This window comes from Cephus cinctus, unplaced genomic scaffold (assembly GCF_000341935.2).
Source record: "Cephus cinctus unplaced genomic scaffold, Ccin1 Ccin1_scaffold0153, whole genome shotgun sequence".
Lineage (NCBI taxonomy): Eukaryota > Metazoa > Arthropoda > Insecta > Hymenoptera > Cephidae > Cephus > Cephus cinctus.
In genome coordinates, this window is record NW_014332881.1 from 869,444 (window position 1) to 887,254 (window position 17,811).

The window sequence follows — 17,811 nt, forward strand, 5'->3', positions numbered from 1 at the left end:
TCATAGGCAGATTAATAAAAGCCTCGAGTAACTACCAAAGAAATAGAAGTCACATGCCAATTATTAATTTCATCAAATTAATTATACTTACATTGGATTTGTTTTTAACAGGTTGCAAAATAAGTTTCATTTGTCTAAGTTGTTTTTTCTTATTAGAAAATTTTGCTTTGTTCCAGACACCTTCTGTCGTGGTGATTAATAAATTAGGTGAAGTTTGTCTACTGTTCGATGACGATGACGATGACCATGATAAATCCTTGATTAAATTATGGACAGCAGGGACTTTTTTAAACGAATTTGAGGATGCTAATGACTTCCCTTTGTTTGCTGTTGAACCACATAAAACTGGACTTGTTACAAATAGCTTACTTGCATCTTTCTCTGGAGATAATAAACTAGTAACACAATTCTCTTGACGTTTTTCTACAATTTCTGAAAAACATATCTCTCTTTTAGACTCGGAACATATATCGGAGTCAAAATTAGTTGTGGTCAAAGATTTTTGTCTGAAACATCATGAATTATTATGAATATTACAGATTTTTATGAATATTTGACAGTGAGTAAATAATCATTATATTCTTACATATCTATATTCTTGGTCGCAGTGGTCTTCAACTCATTGTTTTCTTTTAATAAGATCAAGCATTTATCACAGAATTCTGTGAAATATAAAAAATAAAAGACCCCTTACAAAGTTTAACATTAAAGCAATTAATTATTTGCTGGTAATACTTACTTTTATACAGGTAGTGGACATTCTTAATTGCTTCATAAACGTCATGCATTGCCTTATGCATTTCTTCTTCTCTTACAGAAAATTCAGAGCTTTTTGTACTCATTGTTCCTGACATTAATCAGGTGGTTCAAAAGTATATGTAGCCAGGTTATGTTTACAGATTCTCTGAAGTTGACATTTCACTGATGAATTCTCTGCGTATTAATATATTACGTAAGGCACGAGATGTAAGACTAATAAATTTAACACGTTCAACGTGTTCAACATATTATTCCATCACATGTACACCTCCTAACCTCCGCATTTGAGTTTTTCCGGAGATTCAGCAGATCAATCTGAAATGAATGCAGAGTTATTATTTCAAAGAATCAGACAAGAATTTTTTTCTGTGTTTGCCAATGCAATATATATGTTTTACCGTAATATATTCATCATCAACGCAATTCCGTAATACAAATAACAGATAGCATAAAACGTGTTGACATCTACCCTTGTTTACCCTAACCTAACCTAACCTAGTCTAGCATTCCTTGCAAGTTAGTAAGGAAGTACGAGTTAAGTGCAAAACAATTGACCTCTAGTCCGATCCGACCTGACCCAGGAAACGTCTAAAATTCTGAGGTCTTCTTCTTTATTATTAACCCTTAATTATTTACATTGCATCCCGTAAATAGTCTATGCCGGGTGATGAACGCTAAAGATCTTATATAAAAAGCTTACGCAGTAAAGAAACGTTAAACGATGCATCCAATGTTGCTTACACAAACGACCAAAACTCTCGGACGTCTTCACACCAGTTCGTTAATCCAATGAATTAATTAAAATTGCAATGATCGTTATCACTTCGAAATAAAAATGCAAATAATTTTGATTCTTACATTGAATAAAGACATAATTCCTTAACGTTATTAATGTCATTAACCTTGTCATATAGAATTCTTCCCGATGGCAATAAATACCAACACGTCCGATAGTTCTAGCAGAACAATAAAAAATCAGTTCCACTAAAGTTTACATCGCGTCAGGGTAATATTAACATTACAGCAAAATCCTTCAACATTAACCAAAAACAGATTCAATGCAGCGATAATCCTAAGGCTAATTAAAAGCAAGAATAATTTAGACGTGTTTCCATCAGTAGTGTACAGGGCGGCTAGATCGGTATAGTTCAAGATTGCGTTATGTACAAGTCATTGGGAACCGAAGGCAGCCTGGGAGGATGATGTCGAGGGCAGGAAAAGTTTTTGCGCGAGACCACTGGATGTTTTACCTGGGGGTCGGGTGGTCATAGCGGGAGAGGGATCATGAGTTTCCAGACCGTAGCGCGACATAAGTGCGGACAGGGCAGTTCGCACCCCGGTCGTCGCCAATTGCGACCACCTCCCGGTGCTAACTGCATCGTCGCCTGCGTACACTGCATGAGCGTCGAACGATCCTTTCTGCCGGATGCTTGTGCTTTCTGGAAAAGTCGTTACTGAAGCACGGTTTGGAATTGATAGTAATTAACAAATCTTCACTGTTACAAGTATCAATAGCAAAGTATAACACAGAGACAGTAATCATCTTGATTTCTTCATTTTTTAAATTGCCTATTACAGCTTGTGTAAGTTACTTCCTACAATATGAACAACTTAATATTTAACAAAATCAATCATGTCGACTTATACTGACATTTATTCTCCTGGATCATCACTTTTTAACAGCAATGTTTTAAACTGACCTGCACTCGGTGGATTTAGTACAGGAAGATGTGACTCGAGTCGTCCACTAGCTCTTGCATTGGCAGCCAATCTCAGTTCAGTATGTAGTTCCCCCAGGAGTTGAACTGCCTTGGGGTCGCTCTAGAATTGCATAAAACGTTACAATGAGGTTATTAAAATTATTAACACTTTGCAGATAAAAATATTGAAAATATTTCATCAGGAGTGATCAGTTACCTCGCCGTCAGACCGAAGGGACATGAGATCATCAACGCGGATGGGTTTCCCTCGTGTGAGAGCATCGTTCAGAGTATTCAACTTCCTGGCGAGGCAATCTTCGGTTTCATAAGACTGCTTTGCACCAGATCTAATTTTCCCGGACGGACTGTCACGGTAATAGGACAATGTTGTCGCGGATGGTGGTAGTGGAGGAGCCGACGATGGTAGCGGTGGAGCTAGTGGTGACGAAGATGAGTACCCTCCACCCTGATCAAACATACTTTCACCAGTATAATGACCTTCTCCGAGGCGGCCAACTTGAGAATTGTAGCCTGCCTCCATTTTCAGTCTCTTGGACGATCTGTAATCGTAATTACTGAATTAGCATAGATTACCGGTCGGTCGACAATGTTAGTTTTTGTTATCTCAGAATTTTACTCCGGCTGGGTATATTTGACTTTTCTTGAACATTAAGAAATATTTCTAGATGCTAGCGATGTAATGAAATTACAACTTTACGATTATATGCGCTCTAACGTTATAATAGTTTTGCTTAATACACCCTTTTCTATATTTTCTTCACTTTTATATTTATCGAATTTTTAACTCATTAGCTACGTACACGATTTATTATTTAGTTACCAATAACTGAACGAGTTTTTGCGAATTATGCAACGCGCGATATGATATATTCGAAACTATAAATATTCACAAAAACATCCTGTGCGTACATTGTAAAATATCTGTTGATATTATTAATACGCATACAAGTATCGCATAGTGCATTGAAAAAAAAATTATATCAAGGGTTAATAATATGCGGAATAATTTATTATACATTCACAGTGTAATATTGAAAACAATAAATGAATAGATACGGTTCCATAACAATTTACACAATAATAAAGTTGCCAAACGATACGAATAACATTCCTTGTGCGATTGTTTAGTATAAAAAAAGAATCAAGAAAAACATGTATAACGAAAAGAAATTACATCGTACATTAATAATACTTAAAGTATAATTATACCATTTTGATTGTAATCATTCGTGAAACGCTCGTAGTACATTCTATACAGTAACATATAATATTGTATATTATTAACCCTGCCGGAGTAATTATTCCATCAGTAAAAGCCGGATGCCCTCGGACGCACAAAAGATGCAAAGCGAATATGCTCCCTAAAATATACACAATTAATGATCGCTCGCAAGAAAAATGCATGCAACGCGCAGGAATGAATAATTCGTTCTAGTACAAGAGGACGAGCTTAATCAAAGCACATTAAACATTGATCGCAGCCCCGGATTGACAGGACATCCCGAACAAAAATCTTAATGTAGATAAACAATTTGGAAAAGACTCTTCTCCTCGAAATTCAACAAATACAAAAGAAAAGTAACAAATTCGCGAAAGGGTAATAAAGTAAAAGAAAAAGGTCTCCAAAGAATATCCATTACCTATGTACACCCTTAACAGTGCTACAAAATATGTCCCTCTATCAATCAGCCACAATACAATTATCGCCTGAAACATAATTATATCCTTTCGTTATACATAGAAGCCAATAGATTCCCTTTCGTTCGCGGAGACAATGACCAAAAGGAAAAAAAAAATTTAATAAATGAAGGAATAAGTCATATCACTTGTCCCCGGTGTCAAGTACAAGCGTTTATCGCTTAGTTTTGCCTCGTCGTCCGCATGACGTGTGGAAATATTTTTCAAAATAGATAAAATGAGAAATATACAATTTTTTTATATATATATATACAAGGCCACAATATATAAGATCCTACAATATTAGTTTGCTTTCGATCGTCGATCTCCAACGATTACTTTCGTATAGCCACGTCAAAGAATGTACATTATTATCGCGTATTAGAAATTTGCTAAAATATACACATTTATATGTATGTATATATATATTTACAACACTTAAATTGTATTTCAATTATTTGTAATTATACTTCCCATAGTGTCCTGATATCTTCGGCTGGCACAATCGAAGTGAAGCCATGTTTATATGCATTGATAATCTCTCTTATTAGATAATACCGTTCCCATTAAGAATCAATGTGATTATCAAACGAGTAACGATATGATAAATGACACACATATATATATATAAATATAATAAATATATAGGCACGATTCTCTATACGATGGTTCGTTAATGGATTCGTCGATCAAGAGCAAGGCCAAGGTATCTTCTCCTTGTTTTATTTGGATATAAAGTTATACATCGAGTGAATATCCTAGCGCACTTTTCATCTTTATATTTTATTTATTTTTCGTCACTTCTATTCTTTTTGAAACCTTTACCCTGCACCGGAGGATAACAATGAACAGTATAATATTAATGAATCGAACCTTCGAGTAATGACACACGCAGCGAAAGACATTAATAATGAATCAATCAATGAACGAGGAAAAGGCAAATTTTTTTTTTCTTTTTAAGTGAAAATTGACAATTTATTACGTGGCCATAAATTATATATTTGATAAGAATTACCCATTAATTCTTATTAAAAATATACTCTTTAAAATCACCGTATGATTACCGAGAAACACGCAGCACACTATAAGGGCGTACGTCGGTTAAATAAAGAATTAAGATGATCGAAGCCAACGAGATAAATCTGAGAGAAAAAAAAAAAGAAAACGAAAGTGTTGCGATCTTCTCTCCTAGGAGGAGGAGGAGGAGGAGGAGGAGGCCTTTCGGCGCGAATCATCTCCACGTCTTCTTCCTAAAAAGGTATCGTTAACTTCTGCACGTTAAACGAAGATCGTTCGTCGAATGCTACAAAAACAAAGTAAACGATAATAAATAAATATAAAAAAAAAAAGGAGGAGAGTTCGTCATTGCCTGGGAGAGAATGGAGCAAGTAAACGAGTCAGCGTCGTTATTATTGTAAAGGGAACCGTACGACAGATGCAACTTGACTTATTCCAGCGGCATCGATATAATATGTATGTTACAGCGTGTATCGTCATTTTGTTTATACAATCGTAAACAAGATATATATGGAAATTGTAAACGCGCCGGGTATCGTTACAAAGACGACGTGCGACGACATCTTTATTAAATTTAACTTCTATTTCTTTTTATTTCTTCGACACCTTTCACGTTCAAGTTTTTCTCCTCTTCTATCGTACTTGTAACGACGCCCGTTAATTATAATTCTGTAGTATCTATCTACAAGTACAATTTAACAGACCATACGACGCAGCTTATCCCCTTGGCGAAGGCACAGCTACCACCAGGATCTTAAGTTATATATATGTATAGTCAAAATGATCCTGACTCTTGGCCAACGGGAGATGAGCTGTGTATTGGTATAAGTAAAAAAGAAAACTAAATGGAGATAAAAAGAGAGAGAGAAAGACAAAGATATTAAAAGGGAGAATATGAAAAAGGTAAAGTAACATTAGGAAAGAAAAGAAAAAAGAAATTAGATATTGGTCGTCCATGAAGGCTCGATGGTCTCCGAACAACGATTAAAGTCTTGATCCCTCGACATATTTCCAGTCTTCTGCGTCCTGCGTGACATCTTCCTCCATTTTCCTTCGTACTGCCCATCGCCGTCATATTATATTTACATCAACGGGAGAATCCTTAAGTGCTATTGTCGATCCTCCACGTTTATATTATTATGCTATCATTTATTTCGGTACATCCTCGATACCTTATTTCAATGCTATCAAGATTCGGTGCACGTCGACATTTGCATGCGAATCAGTGTACATCGAATTGATTCAATCATTGATTGTTTCTGCTTTGTCTTTTTTTTAACAGTAATTCCAAGTCGTGTATTAATGTAATAAACTATTGGCTCGTTACAAAGAATGTTAGATAGAGAAACATCGACGTGCACTTACCATAAAGTCCTTGCCACTTTTATTATTCAATAATAAACGCTTCTGTTAACGGTTAAGCGTTCATTGTACATGTTTCATCATCCCATCAATTTCAACGTTGTGTGGACGTTGATATTAGCTTTCATAGCGTTACGTTATCATTTGCTTTCTTTGTTCGAGAATATCGCGAATTTTATACCAAAATGACGGTGAATTATTTCGCAATAAGAGGCACGTTACTTTGCACTGGTTATCAACGTTTCTAGCATCTCATTTTTGTCTTCTTTTTTTTTTTTGGTTCCTCATTTGTCTAGACCGAATATATGTCTTTTGTGCTTGTATTCTTTTTTCATGTTCCACGAGAACTTCTTTTTCTTGTAACGTATGAAAGAGAGAACACCATGCCAAGCGCACGAACTACACCTACTATACGTGTAAGCGATACTTCAGGGTACCTCGACAAGTCTTCTGGTTTGTTTATTTTGTAAATCGCGGTTTTGACGTGTCGATTTACTGCTACTCACCCGCCGACGTCCGACAGGTCCTCGACAGGTTTGTGGGGACCACCTTTGTTAGGAAGGGGTAGTAGGGGAACCTTTCCCGTCGTGCCTTCTTGTTGTTCTCGTAACTGACGTCTACGTCTCTTACTCCATAGCTCGTGGCAATCTTGCCAGGTCGGAAGCTGAGGCGCCGGCATCCTAGTGTATCGTGGAATAATATTACAAAGTGATCTTTCACTGGGAAAAATCTTCACTGACTTGATTTCGTAGATTATTACGTGGATCGATAATCTTACGACAAGTATTGCTAACTATATTTATGATATTGTATATACTTGTATACGATAGCTTTCCACTAGCTATCAAGAAGTCGTGCAGGTAATGTCGAGAAATGGATAAACAGGCTAAGAACTTTTATGTTTTAGAATCACGAGAATAATTTATCCCTCTACGAAAAGTTTTGTGTACGTTAGCTTAACTCTATCGATTTGTGAAAATAAAGTATTTATACTATATAAATGAGTTATTGTAATGGCATGCATGATGGAAGTTAATATGGATTTTTTGGGAAAGACATACTGTTCGGGCTGGACGTTCTTCAACCAAGAACTTTTCAATGCATCAGCTGCGGTTATTCTCTTTTCCGGGTCCAATTCCAGCATTTTGTCAAGTAGATCCAGTGCTGGACCTGGCATGAAGGAAAAGTCCTCCCGTAGACGACGTCTGTGGGACTTTTTCGGTTTCAACGTGTGCCACAGTGGTAATTTAATCACCGACGGCCAAACTGCGGGTGTCGGTGTACCGCATACACGAGATATCATTTCTAGCTGCATCATCTCCACGTTCGCCTATGTTAGTTGTTCAATATTGAAATTGATATTCTGCGCAATCGTAATGATTGTATATATATACTCACCTGGAAGAGAGGCTTCTTTGAAAATAATTCACCAAGTATACAGCCACAGCTCCAGACATCAATTGCTGGACCGTAACGTTCCTCGCCTAGGAGTAACTCCGGTGGCCTGTACCATAAGGTTATCACTTTATTTGTATAAGGACGTTGTCTGTCTTCAGCATTGTAGAGCCTAGCTAGACCAAAATCGGCTAACTTGACTTCTCCTCTGAAAGCAGATGAATTAGCATATAATGTGATATGAATATCACATACTTCAGAAAGATCTTAATCACGTCACATACTTGTTATTCATCAGGATGTTGGAACACTTAATATCCCGATGCAAGAAATTCTTCCCATGACAATAATTCAAACCGTCTAATAATTGTTTCATGATGCTGGCGTTGTTCATCTCGTTGAAATCAACCATTCCAGACTCTAGTAAGCCCATAAGGTCATGGTCCATGTATTCGAAAACTAGGTAGAAGGAACCTTTGTCCTGGAGATGATAATTCATAGATGTTACATCAATTTGTAAATATATTTTCATTATATTGGATTTTGGTATACGGGTACCTTTCTAAAGTCCAGAGCATCTTGTTTGTCTGTGACGATTTCTCGAAGATTCACGATATTCTTGTGATTTAATTGTCGGAGGATCTTGATTTCACGCACAGCCGTTATTGGAAAACCTTCTTTCTCGTTTTCTAAACGAACCTTCTTCAAGGCTACAAGGACACCGGCTCTCTTATCCTGAGCCTTGTAAACTTGACCATACGTTCCCTCTCCAATTTGAGCAATCATCTCGAAGACGTCGACGCAACGTTCGCCCCAGTCTTTGCCACCGGAAGCGGACATCGGCATGTGGCAATTTCGAGATCCTCTTCTCTTCAATATTTTTGGCCTCTTCAACTTTGGTTTAGGAGTAATTCGGTCGAGCTTTCCTCGTGGCGGTGTAGCGTTTGGATCATCCTCGCCACTTAGATCTTCAGAGCCTGGTACAACTAAAAAATAATATATACTTTATATATAATTGTTACCTATTCAACTTAGTATTCGTTTTCACATAAAATCATTATGCATTTTCTTGTATAATAATTTATGAAGAATATACCTGGAGGCATTGGTAGATCCTTGATACTCTTCTTTAGCGGTACTTTAAGTGTTCCGGCTATTTTACCCTGACCCTTAGGTGGACTCGGTGATCGACTTGGTGGCGAATCAATACTCTCGAGATCATTTTGATTGATACCAGGAGGTAGAGGCAGTCTCGACAGACTCTTAGTTTTAAAAGCTACAATGGGAGGTTTAGGAGGATCCACGGATTTTAGAGGAACTAGGTTGTTGGGTGTATTAAACTTGGAGATGGCCGTGTTGACTGATGGTATTAGCGTGTGAATTGGTGGTGGTGGAATACTAAGATTTGGCAATGTCGACATAGGTGCGGGAACAGGCACAGGAACAGGTACTTGCAACGAGCCTGCATTTGCAGAATCGGTTTGCACAGGGATTTGAAGATTTCCGGAATTACTAGAAATACTTCCGTTTCCGTTATCAGCCGTACAATTATTCACATTAGCAATAATTGTTGAGGAATCACGTACTTGATTATTTGTAACACTCGAAGTTATCGTAGTGATTAATTGACCAGCAGGTAAAGGTGGGGTTTTTCCCGCCATAGAGTCGTCTTCCATCGCACCTAATGACACTACGGGAACGGGAATGTCTACCACGTCGACACACTTAATAGATTCTCTGAGTGGACCTTCTTTGCCATTAGAGGGTCTATCTTTCGTTTCAGAAGATGTGTTACTTCCATCTCTGTCATCTGAACCCTCGATGATTTGAACCTCGTCCTGACTCACTACAGCTTTCTCCTTGGCAGCCTGTAGCTTCTTATAAGCGAGCTCTCTCATATTCCTGTCTTTAACAAGTTCAGCAAATAAACTAGTCTCGCTAATCTTCGCCTGAACACGAAGAATCCTTGCACTCATGGTCGTAGGACTACGCGCGCGCGATCTGTGTGGCGATGGGGATGGTATTCGGGATGGTCTGGGGCTTTTGGATTTGTGCTTCCTGGCGGACTTGTGGGATTTGGGAGAACGAGATCTTTTAGGCGTGCGACTTCTTCTACGAGACCGCGATCTAGAGCGCGACTGTGCCTTCCTCCATCTTCCTGGGCTGCGGGATCTTGATCTAGACAAGGGCATTGGTAATCTACAGAGAAAAGAGTAAGTTAAAACAAAAAAAAAAACTTGCCAAGTATTTTTGTATACAAAAAATCGATGTTTATGTACCGATTTCCTGTAGGACTTCTAGTGGATCGCGATTTCCTCTTATCTCGTCTGTCCTTCTCGTGATGCCTGTGTCTCCGATCGGGTTCTTCACGTCTTCTACGTTTACTCGATGACGTAGGACTGGACGTGATATCCCCTCGACGTCTGTGACTTCCCCCAGGACTAGGACTGATTTCCCTACGTCTAATACTCGTAGGACTGGGACTGTGCCTAAGTCTATGAATCATAGAACTCGGGCTAAATTCTCTTCTTCTGGGAGGACTGTGATCGCGTCTTCTCGATGGTGGACTTGGACTATGAGGTCTCCTTCGAGCACCACTCACTACAGGTCCAGGACTGATACTAGATCTTCGTACATGACCAACTACTAAACCTGGACTGTGTCTTCGTCTATCAGGACTATGTTTTGATGAAGCCCTTGTACCTTTTCCACTTTCCGGAGTGATAGCTCTCGGTGGTAGAAGAGGAGTATGCGGAGACTCCGTATGTCTTGGTGCAAGTAACGTTGGAGAGTTTCCATCACGAAGTTCCCTGATGGATTCTCTAGGATGTGGCGGTGGAGGTAGCGGTGGCGATTCCAGATCCATATCGCTAGGGAAACGTTGTTCTTGTGGTGTAGCTGGTGAAATCGGAGAAGTACTATCCTTCAGTGGCAATAGTGGTGACTCCGGCCAACCATCCTTTTCTCTATCAGAACTGATAACAATTTCCTCTGGAACCCTTGGGCTGATACTACGTGATTGCCTCTTTGATTTCCTCTTCTTCTTTTTCCCAGAACTAGAAGAAGGACTGATGCTTCGCTTCTTCTTTTTCTCTCTTTTATGCTTCTTTTCCTTCCTCCGAGGATAACGTCTAGATTCCTCACCATACTCTGGCGAGATTCTGTTTTGTTGCATCTGCTGTCCCTGGGGCTCATCCGTAGGTGAATAATTTCGACTGGCGTGTCGCCGTTGCATTGGAGGTGATGGGGAAAGACTGATTGGAGATGCACCAAGTGTGCGACCAGGACTACCACCGTAGTATCTTCTCTGTGGCATCTGGTCTCCGATTTCCCCATCAGTGTAGCTATTTCCTCTACTATCCTCAGACTGTATTTCCCCAGCTTCTGGTCCAGACAGGGCTTCGCTGCTCACATCAGAATATTCCACTAATGGTTTAATCACGGAAGAAGCTACGGTTGGGACACTATCCAAGGATTTATCGTGCGAGTGCTTCTTCTTCTTCTTTCCAGAGCTCTTGCTCTTAGCGTGTCGTCTATGTCGCTTGTCTGAACTCTCCAAGCCATGACGATTTACGTCGCTACTCGCGCTGTCTCTCCGTCGCGATCTGAATCTTCCGTTACGTTCGGCACGCTCGATATCACGACTGCTAGGCATGTCACCTACTAAAACATAACAAAAAAAAAAATTCTAAATGAGGATCATGGCATATAACTGTTTTATGAAATGAGAGCCATTATAATCAATTATCTACAGGAATTATCAATAAAGTAAAATATTGTAATTCCTGCATCATACTGTACTGCGTGAATATAGTACAGTATATATATGTAGAGGTAGTATGTAGAAGGTATAAAGGCATACAGTGCAAAAGATAATACGAAGTAGCGAGGAGTTGTTAGGTAAATCATCGCCTAACTCATGATTGACAAAAATTCTTATTTTCCCATAAATTTCAAGTAAATAGTAGAATAACGAGATGAAATTGTTGAGTGATACCACCACGTAGCCATAGAGTTTATCGAAAAGACAACCGCAGCCGCCATTGCTGACGACTGGGTGGCAAGGGAGTCGCCCAGTTTTTGGATAAGGAAAAAAAAATTACATTTAATTTTTACACTACGAGAAATGATTGATTGTTTATAACAGATATTTTTTGTACTCACGTGCAATGTTTGTCTTGCGATATCGTGCCGAGCATGGTCTTATATACAGGTCTGTGCACTTGACGCGTTTCACGTCTCTCAAGCGTAACCCTAATGACTCTGAAAGTTTCCACTTTTGGCCGCTGCGCTAGTGTCGGAGGAGCCTGTGCATCCCTCTCTCTCACTCTAATGGCACATGCGCACCAGATTCCTTCTTTACCTTATGGCCGTATTCCCAATGGGAGACATATGCCAGTAACTGGTCCTATATAATCAACATTGAAAGTTCCACACTAGATGGCGATGTACCTCGCGAGACGTGCCTTATGTGAAACCTGTAATAAATTAGCCGGATACTTAAATTTTTTAATTTTTTGTTTTATCAATCGTTTGGTGGTGATTGCTAGCTTAATTAAAAGGTTTGGTAGTCAATAGGTTTCCTGGAATATTAAAAACAAATTTTAGCTGGACACATATTTTATTTATTAATCAATTTTGTTCGATAAGGGGGTAAATCTATGCGCAATTGTTTTGTGGTTACGAATAGCTTAGTTAAAAGTTTTAGTGGTCATTGATTTTGCCAAAAACGCAATACCGGCGGGAGTAGGTCACACGATGGCGATGAGTTAGCATTAAATGCGCGTGTGAACGCAGACTGTCGACCAATGATATAACACATCCAAAGGAATTCACATTGTGTCATTAGTCGGGACTTGCGTTCAAACGAGCGTGACTGGGCCCCAAAATGTTTTAATAAATACATTACACGTACGGGTTTTAGAAAGGATTAACCAATCATATGTAAGAATTAAAAAGAATAAACGAACATGATTGGTTAACCCTTTCTAAAACCCGTCTATGTAAACGTAGTCAATGCGGCAAATTAAAACAAGTAATTAGCAACGTTTTTCAATTAGACGACCAATCATCGCCAAACGATTGAGCTTCGATCAAGATATCATGGAATTTCGGTACTATTCATAAAATACAAATTTGTCCGATAAATTCGACGCCATTATCATCTTTTAAAATTTTTACCAGAATCAATGACCACCAAAACTTTTAACTAAGCTATTCATAACCACTGATAACCACCAAACGATTGCGCATCGAATAAAATCGGTTAATAAATGAAATATGTCCGGCTAACTTATCGCTGAAATTTATTTTTAATATCCGAGAAGAACTATTAACTACCAAACCTTTTAATTAGACTACCAATCACCACCAAACGACTACCAAACAATTAGTACTAAAAAAAACTTTAAAAATTAAAAGTGTCCTATTAACTTATTACAGGTGACTCCATGTGCCATTAGAGTGAAATGCAGTAGGCTTCTCCGAGATTAGCGTTGCGGCTAAAAGTAGAAACTTTCAGTCATTAGGGTTACGCTTGGAAAACGTGAAATGCGTAAAGTGCCCAGACTTGTATACAAGTCAATGATCACGATTCTTCGCATCGTGTTGATCCAACGCCGCAATGATTAAGTACCGTGGTTTACGTTGTAAAAATGAACGTCAACAACGATGGTAGACCGTTCTGGCAATCATATTTTTATGATTCCGTGAGCCGATGCATCACGCATCGTGTGTTTTCTTTGGATTTGATTTGGCTTTTTCATAAAGGCAGACTTGGGAAAGTAGAAGCAATTAACCATATTACGTCATTATGGTCTGACGTAATGAGTGACAGTGCTGCCTGTAGACGGACGTCCTTCCAAGCTTACGGTCGCCATCATTTATGGAAATTCCGTACCTTTCTACGATATCGACTTAAATTTGCCCCTATCACCTGGAAAAGTGCATCATAGTTATTCAAAATTAGTGAAAGTTGTATAGTTTTGAATTTTTTCAAGAAAAATTTACGCTAATTTTGATTTTATATTTCAATAGTATTTGATAACTGTCTTTAACTGAAGATATTAGTTATTTGTAAGTTACTGATAGAAGCGCTGTTCTTTAACTCTATAACTCTGATATTGTCCACCAGGGGGCTAAAAACATTAGGTTGTGAAATTATACTAGAATTGTTTCTATTCTATGTATATTACAATTTTTCTGAGCATCACTGCCATTTATGCTTTCACTGGCTTCCTCTGATTTAGTGTCAAACATCAGCAAATGCGTTTATACTAGTTGATAGGTTACCACCACTACATGAAATAGGTATTTTCTCGGAGAGGCAAAATCCGTGAAAATGCCCGTGTTATGCTCCGCTAAATGTGGGAACAACGCAATACTTAAAGTAAATGCCTTTTCCACAATCGCATTTCGAAAAGACGCTCATGTTAGGCCTGGAAACAGATATTAAATACTTATTAAAATTGTGCATATTTTCAGAGACCAAAAACTGGGGATGCCTTATGCAAGGAATGTTTTTACTGGGCGTTTGAGACAGAAATTCATAATACTATTGATAATGGAAAACTATTCAAATCAGGTGATAAAGTAGCAATAGGAGCTTCTGGTGGTAAAGACTCAACTGTACTTGCATATGTTCTGAAATTACTAAATGAGCGGTATAACTATGGTCTCCAATTATTTCTTCTCTCTATTGATGAAGGAATTACTGGTTGGTTACAATTACAACAGATTCTCGGCATTTAAGTGACATTATAATAACTTATTTATTGCAGGGTATCGGGACGACAGTCTGGAGACTGTAAAACAAAATCGAGATGATTATGAAATGCCTCTTAAAATTCTTTCTTACGAAGAGTTATATGGTTGGACTATGGATTCTATTGTTGCCCAGGTAATCAATATTTTACAAAATCAGTAAGATTCTTTACCCATTACTGGAAATCATAGTCTTAACTGTTGACACATTTCTCAGATAGGTAGAAAGAATAATTGTACATTCTGTGGTGTCTTCCGAAGGCAAGCCCTTGACAGAGGTGCAGCACTTTTAGGAGTGGATTGCATTGCAACTGGGCACAATGCTGACGATATCGCAGAGACTGTTTTAATGAATGTGTTGAGAGGAGACATTGCTCGGTTACAACGTTGTACATCTGCGATAACGGTAAAGAAAACTACATTGATCTCATTCAAGTGCAAATAAAAATCACAAAAGTAGAGAGCCTATAATTCATGAAAACAGTAAGTGACTACTACTAGTCACGCTGTAATGTCACAAAGTCATAATTACAGCAATATTTTCTGCTTTAAACAGTCGGGAGAAGGTTCGATAACACGTTGTAAGCCGCTAAAATACACGTATGAAAAAGAAATAGTAATGTACGCATACTTCAAGCGTCTTGTGTATTTCTCTACTGAATGCGTTTTTGCACCAAATGCATATCGTGGTCATGCAAGGGCGTATTTAAAAGATCTTGAGAAAATCCGTCCATCAGCAATTATTGATATTATACATTCAGGTAAATACTGAACTCTAAACAAAGTTTGAACAAACGATATCTTTTACTTATTCTCCTACCTCAATTTTATCTACAAAAAGTTTTTTTTGTTCAGGAGAACGATTACAGGCAAAAGGCACTATTAAAATGCCGGAGAGACGAAATTGTTCACGTTGTGGTTTCGTGTCAAGTTGTGAAGTATGTAAAGCATGTGTATTGCTTGAGGGCCTAAATCGTGGTATGCCTAAATTAGGCATTGGCAAGTCGAGTAAAGTGCGACTTCAGCAGGCTGAAGTAAATCGACTTAAAACGCGTATAAATTTTTAGTTTGTGTTTCAAAGGTATGGAGATTTGCAAATGTAATAAAGGACTTATTGATAACGATAGTGTTGCAACATTTTTTTTTCCTTTTCTTGACTGATAATGACAAAAATATTGTATAGATATTAATGCCTACCGGTATGTTTTAATCAAACGAAGTACGCTGCTGATTTCTGTCGGATTCCTGTCCGACATACGGGACAATCGTCGATTATGTCATCCGAACAATCCTCGCATAAACAAACATGGCCACAAGGTAGCAGAATTATTTCTCGAGGATTTGATCGACATACAACGCATAGTTGATCTTCTCTTAAATCTTTATCCCGTACTCTACGTCTTCGTTCTTTTCGTGAAGCATCTAGTGATTGACGTAATTCATCTAAGTGTCGTTGCTGTTCCTGATCTTTCCAATAACGTCGAGCCATTATTCCGCCTATCAAAATTCCGATGGCACCAAACATTAGACATAGCCATCTGAAATTATGTAGAATAAGCATATTGTATCATGCAGGCAATACAAATTTTTTATATAATTACATGGAGATTACAAAAAACAAAATCTCTTGCCTATAAGTTCTTTTCTTGTCATCTAGATTTCTGATTAATGATCCAACAGACATTGTTGTGAGGTAAAATGGTGTTCCAGAAAGTGGAGGTTGTAAGCTTAATGAACCAGGTTTAGTTACAGATTTTGACAATTCACCAATTCCGGTAACTATTGCACCGTCGCGAAGCATTTCTTCTGTGGATTGAAGGCCGCGTTGTCGAACACCTGACATATAATGGAAAAAGTATACTCTGGTACTTCACCTCATCCAAGATAAAGAACGATAAGAAAAAAATGAAAAGAGAACTTTTCTTAAAGTCTATTATTCTTATTCTATATATTATCTATATACCTGTAAAAAAACCCCATATATGATCTGCAATGGTTGGAATACATGGCTCAAAATAATCAGAAATTGTGTCCAAGTCTAATATATCAGCTGCCATTGGATCTACCACTTCTACTTGATAGCCTCCTTGTTGTAAAGCAAATGGAACACTGTTGTACACTTCTTGCATTGTGCGTTCTTGGTCTGACCTGCAATTTATTCATGCAAATTTTATTGTTATTTCTTATATATCAAAATACTTCTTATCTATTACGAATATAACATTTATATCTAGCAATATTAATTAGATGTTTCTCCCATTATTACATGACAATGAACATTAGATTGTAGATAAGGTATAAGTATAATTTATAATGTAATACAACGTACCAAAACCCAGCTGTTGTTCTAGCAACAACATGTTCTTTGACACTAAGTTTTTGAATGACTCCAGTCGATCTTTTGTCTGTCATACTATAAAGTGGTTTACCCAATGGTTTCACAGCTCCTCTTATCGCTACATATCCCACTCGATTATCTGGGCTGTTATTGACTAATGTATTGAGATTTTCTCCGACTTCGTGAAACTCAGCAGCCTAGAAAAGATTACATAGTATTTCTAAATGTTCGCAAGACTAACAATGCAAGGTTGCACACTGTCAATTCCATATTTTCATAAGACAAAGAAAGGCATAAACGATCATTTTACCTTAACAGCCGCGATAGCATTTTTGCAATGAAAATATTGTCTTAAACAAATTCCAAATATTATACTGTCAATACCGAGAGCAACTGCTTCGCCTAAGTACTCCATTGTCAGGTTAGATATTTGAAAATTAAAAGAAAATCACATTCCATTTTGTCATGAGAGCGTTACCGTCAGCAGTCTAATAAATTTTATTCAAAGGCTCCATGAACAATCCTTGCAAGAAATTTTGCGAGTAATGAAAACAGCGTGAATTTTCTAATTGACAAAAATCTTTCACACACTAGATGTGACTAGATGACATAAGTTGGAAAGGAAGATTCTTCAGTTTTGTTATAACGACACACTTGATGATGACGTTCATACTTTTTCATCACGATGTCGCAACCGGTGTTTGTTCCTTTTTACCAGCGAAACGCGATAAATCAAATTTCTTTTTAATAAAACAATATCATTATTCAATATTTAGGTTT

The 17,811-nt window shown here is 37.8% G+C and overlaps 3 protein-coding genes across 11 annotated transcripts; 1 reads left to right on the plus strand and 2 right to left on the minus strand.

Annotated features, from left to right (window-relative positions):
• Positions 1 to 586: 586 nt before the first annotated feature.
• On the minus strand, positions 587 to 12,243 carry LOC107263442 (cyclin-dependent kinase 12). Of its 6 annotated transcripts, none has more exons than XM_015730639.2 (13): positions 12,096 to 12,243; positions 10,211 to 11,594; positions 9,028 to 10,130; positions 8,490 to 8,917; positions 8,216 to 8,412; positions 7,935 to 8,139; positions 7,598 to 7,866; positions 7,043 to 7,216; positions 2,677 to 3,019; positions 2,460 to 2,580; positions 2,010 to 2,198; positions 740 to 1,074; positions 587 to 662 (listed from the first exon to the last, which is right to left on the minus strand). In XM_015730639.2, exons 2-12 carry the CDS (start codon positions 11,584 to 11,586, stop codon positions 1,070 to 1,072), a joined length of 4,410 nt encoding a protein of 1,469 aa, XP_015586125.1. In that variant the 5' UTR covers positions 11,587 to 11,594; positions 12,096 to 12,243; the 3' UTR covers positions 587 to 662; positions 740 to 1,069. The 6 variants fall into 6 exon arrangements, with proteins under 6 accessions (XP_015586125.1, XP_015586123.1, XP_015586124.1 ...); XM_015730637.2 differs by having other exon boundaries at positions 1,158 to 2,198; XM_015730638.2 differs by having other exon boundaries at positions 1,158 to 2,198; positions 10,211 to 11,591; positions 12,096 to 12,223.
• A 977-nt stretch (positions 12,244 to 13,220) lies between these two features.
• Positions 13,221 to 17,698, minus strand: LOC107263448 (mitochondrial E3 ubiquitin protein ligase 1). 4 transcript variants are annotated; one of them, XR_003058431.1, is made up of 8 exons: positions 17,342 to 17,698; positions 17,023 to 17,228; positions 16,657 to 16,841; positions 16,325 to 16,529; positions 15,891 to 16,231; positions 14,867 to 15,088; positions 14,126 to 14,368; positions 13,221 to 13,866 (listed from the first exon to the last, which is right to left on the minus strand). XR_003058431.1 is itself a non-coding variant. In XM_015730669.1 (6 exons), the coding sequence occupies exons 1-5, from the start codon at positions 17,444 to 17,446 to the stop codon at positions 15,904 to 15,906; spliced, it is 1,029 nt and encodes a 342-aa protein (XP_015586155.1). In that variant the 5' UTR covers positions 17,447 to 17,698; the 3' UTR covers positions 13,221 to 13,866; positions 15,891 to 15,903. The 4 variants fall into 4 exon arrangements, 2 of the variants coding, with proteins under 2 accessions (XP_015586155.1, XP_015586154.1); XR_001536682.1 differs by lacking the exon at positions 14,867 to 15,088; XM_015730669.1 differs by lacking the exons at positions 14,126 to 14,368; positions 14,867 to 15,088.
• Positions 14,171 to 15,819, plus strand: LOC107263449 (cytoplasmic tRNA 2-thiolation protein 1). Its single transcript, XM_015730671.2, has 6 exons — positions 14,171 to 14,319; positions 14,415 to 14,646; positions 14,711 to 14,829; positions 14,911 to 15,099; positions 15,250 to 15,454; positions 15,549 to 15,819. Exons 1-6 carry the CDS (start codon positions 14,272 to 14,274, stop codon positions 15,758 to 15,760), a joined length of 1,005 nt encoding a protein of 334 aa, XP_015586157.1. The 5' UTR covers positions 14,171 to 14,271; the 3' UTR covers positions 15,761 to 15,819.
• Positions 17,699 to 17,811: the final 113 nt, after the last annotated feature.

What these genes read in the sequence shown, in the direction of transcription:
- LOC107263442 (XM_015730637.2), bottom strand. Translation starts at nt 11,586, where the DNA reads ATGCCTAGCAGTCGTGATATCGAGCGTGCCGAACGTAACGGAAGATTC. An exon ending in AACATCCTGATGAATAACAA is followed by an intron (nt 8,140 to 8,215) that starts GTATGTGACGTG and finishes ATCTGCTTTCAG; the next exon opens with AGGAGAAGTCAAGTTAGCCG. An exon ending in CAAAGAAGCCTCTCTTCCAG is followed by an intron (nt 7,867 to 7,934) that starts GTGAGTATATAT and finishes CAACTAACATAG; the next exon opens with GCGAACGTGGAGATGATGCA.
- LOC107263449 (XM_015730671.2), top strand. Translation starts at nt 14,272, where the DNA reads ATGCCCGTGTTATGCTCCGCTAAATGTGGGAACAACGCAATACTTAAA. An exon ending in GGAACAACGCAATACTTAAA is followed by an intron (nt 14,320 to 14,414) that starts GTAAATGCCTTT and finishes GCATATTTTCAG; the next exon opens with AGACCAAAAACTGGGGATGC. An exon ending in TGGATTCTATTGTTGCCCAG is followed by an intron (nt 14,830 to 14,910) that starts GTAATCAATATT and finishes CACATTTCTCAG; the next exon opens with ATAGGTAGAAAGAATAATTG.
- LOC107263448 (XM_015730669.1), bottom strand. Translation starts at nt 17,446, where the DNA reads ATGGAGTACTTAGGCGAAGCAGTTGCTCTCGGTATTGACAGTATAATA. An exon ending in ATGCTATCGCGGCTGTTAAG is followed by an intron (nt 17,229 to 17,341) that starts GTAAAATGATCG and finishes AATCTTTTCTAG; the next exon opens with GCTGCTGAGTTTCACGAAGT. An exon ending in GACAAGAAAAGAACTTATAG is followed by an intron (nt 16,232 to 16,324) that starts GCAAGAGATTTT and finishes ACATAATTTCAG; the next exon opens with ATGGCTATGTCTAATGTTTG.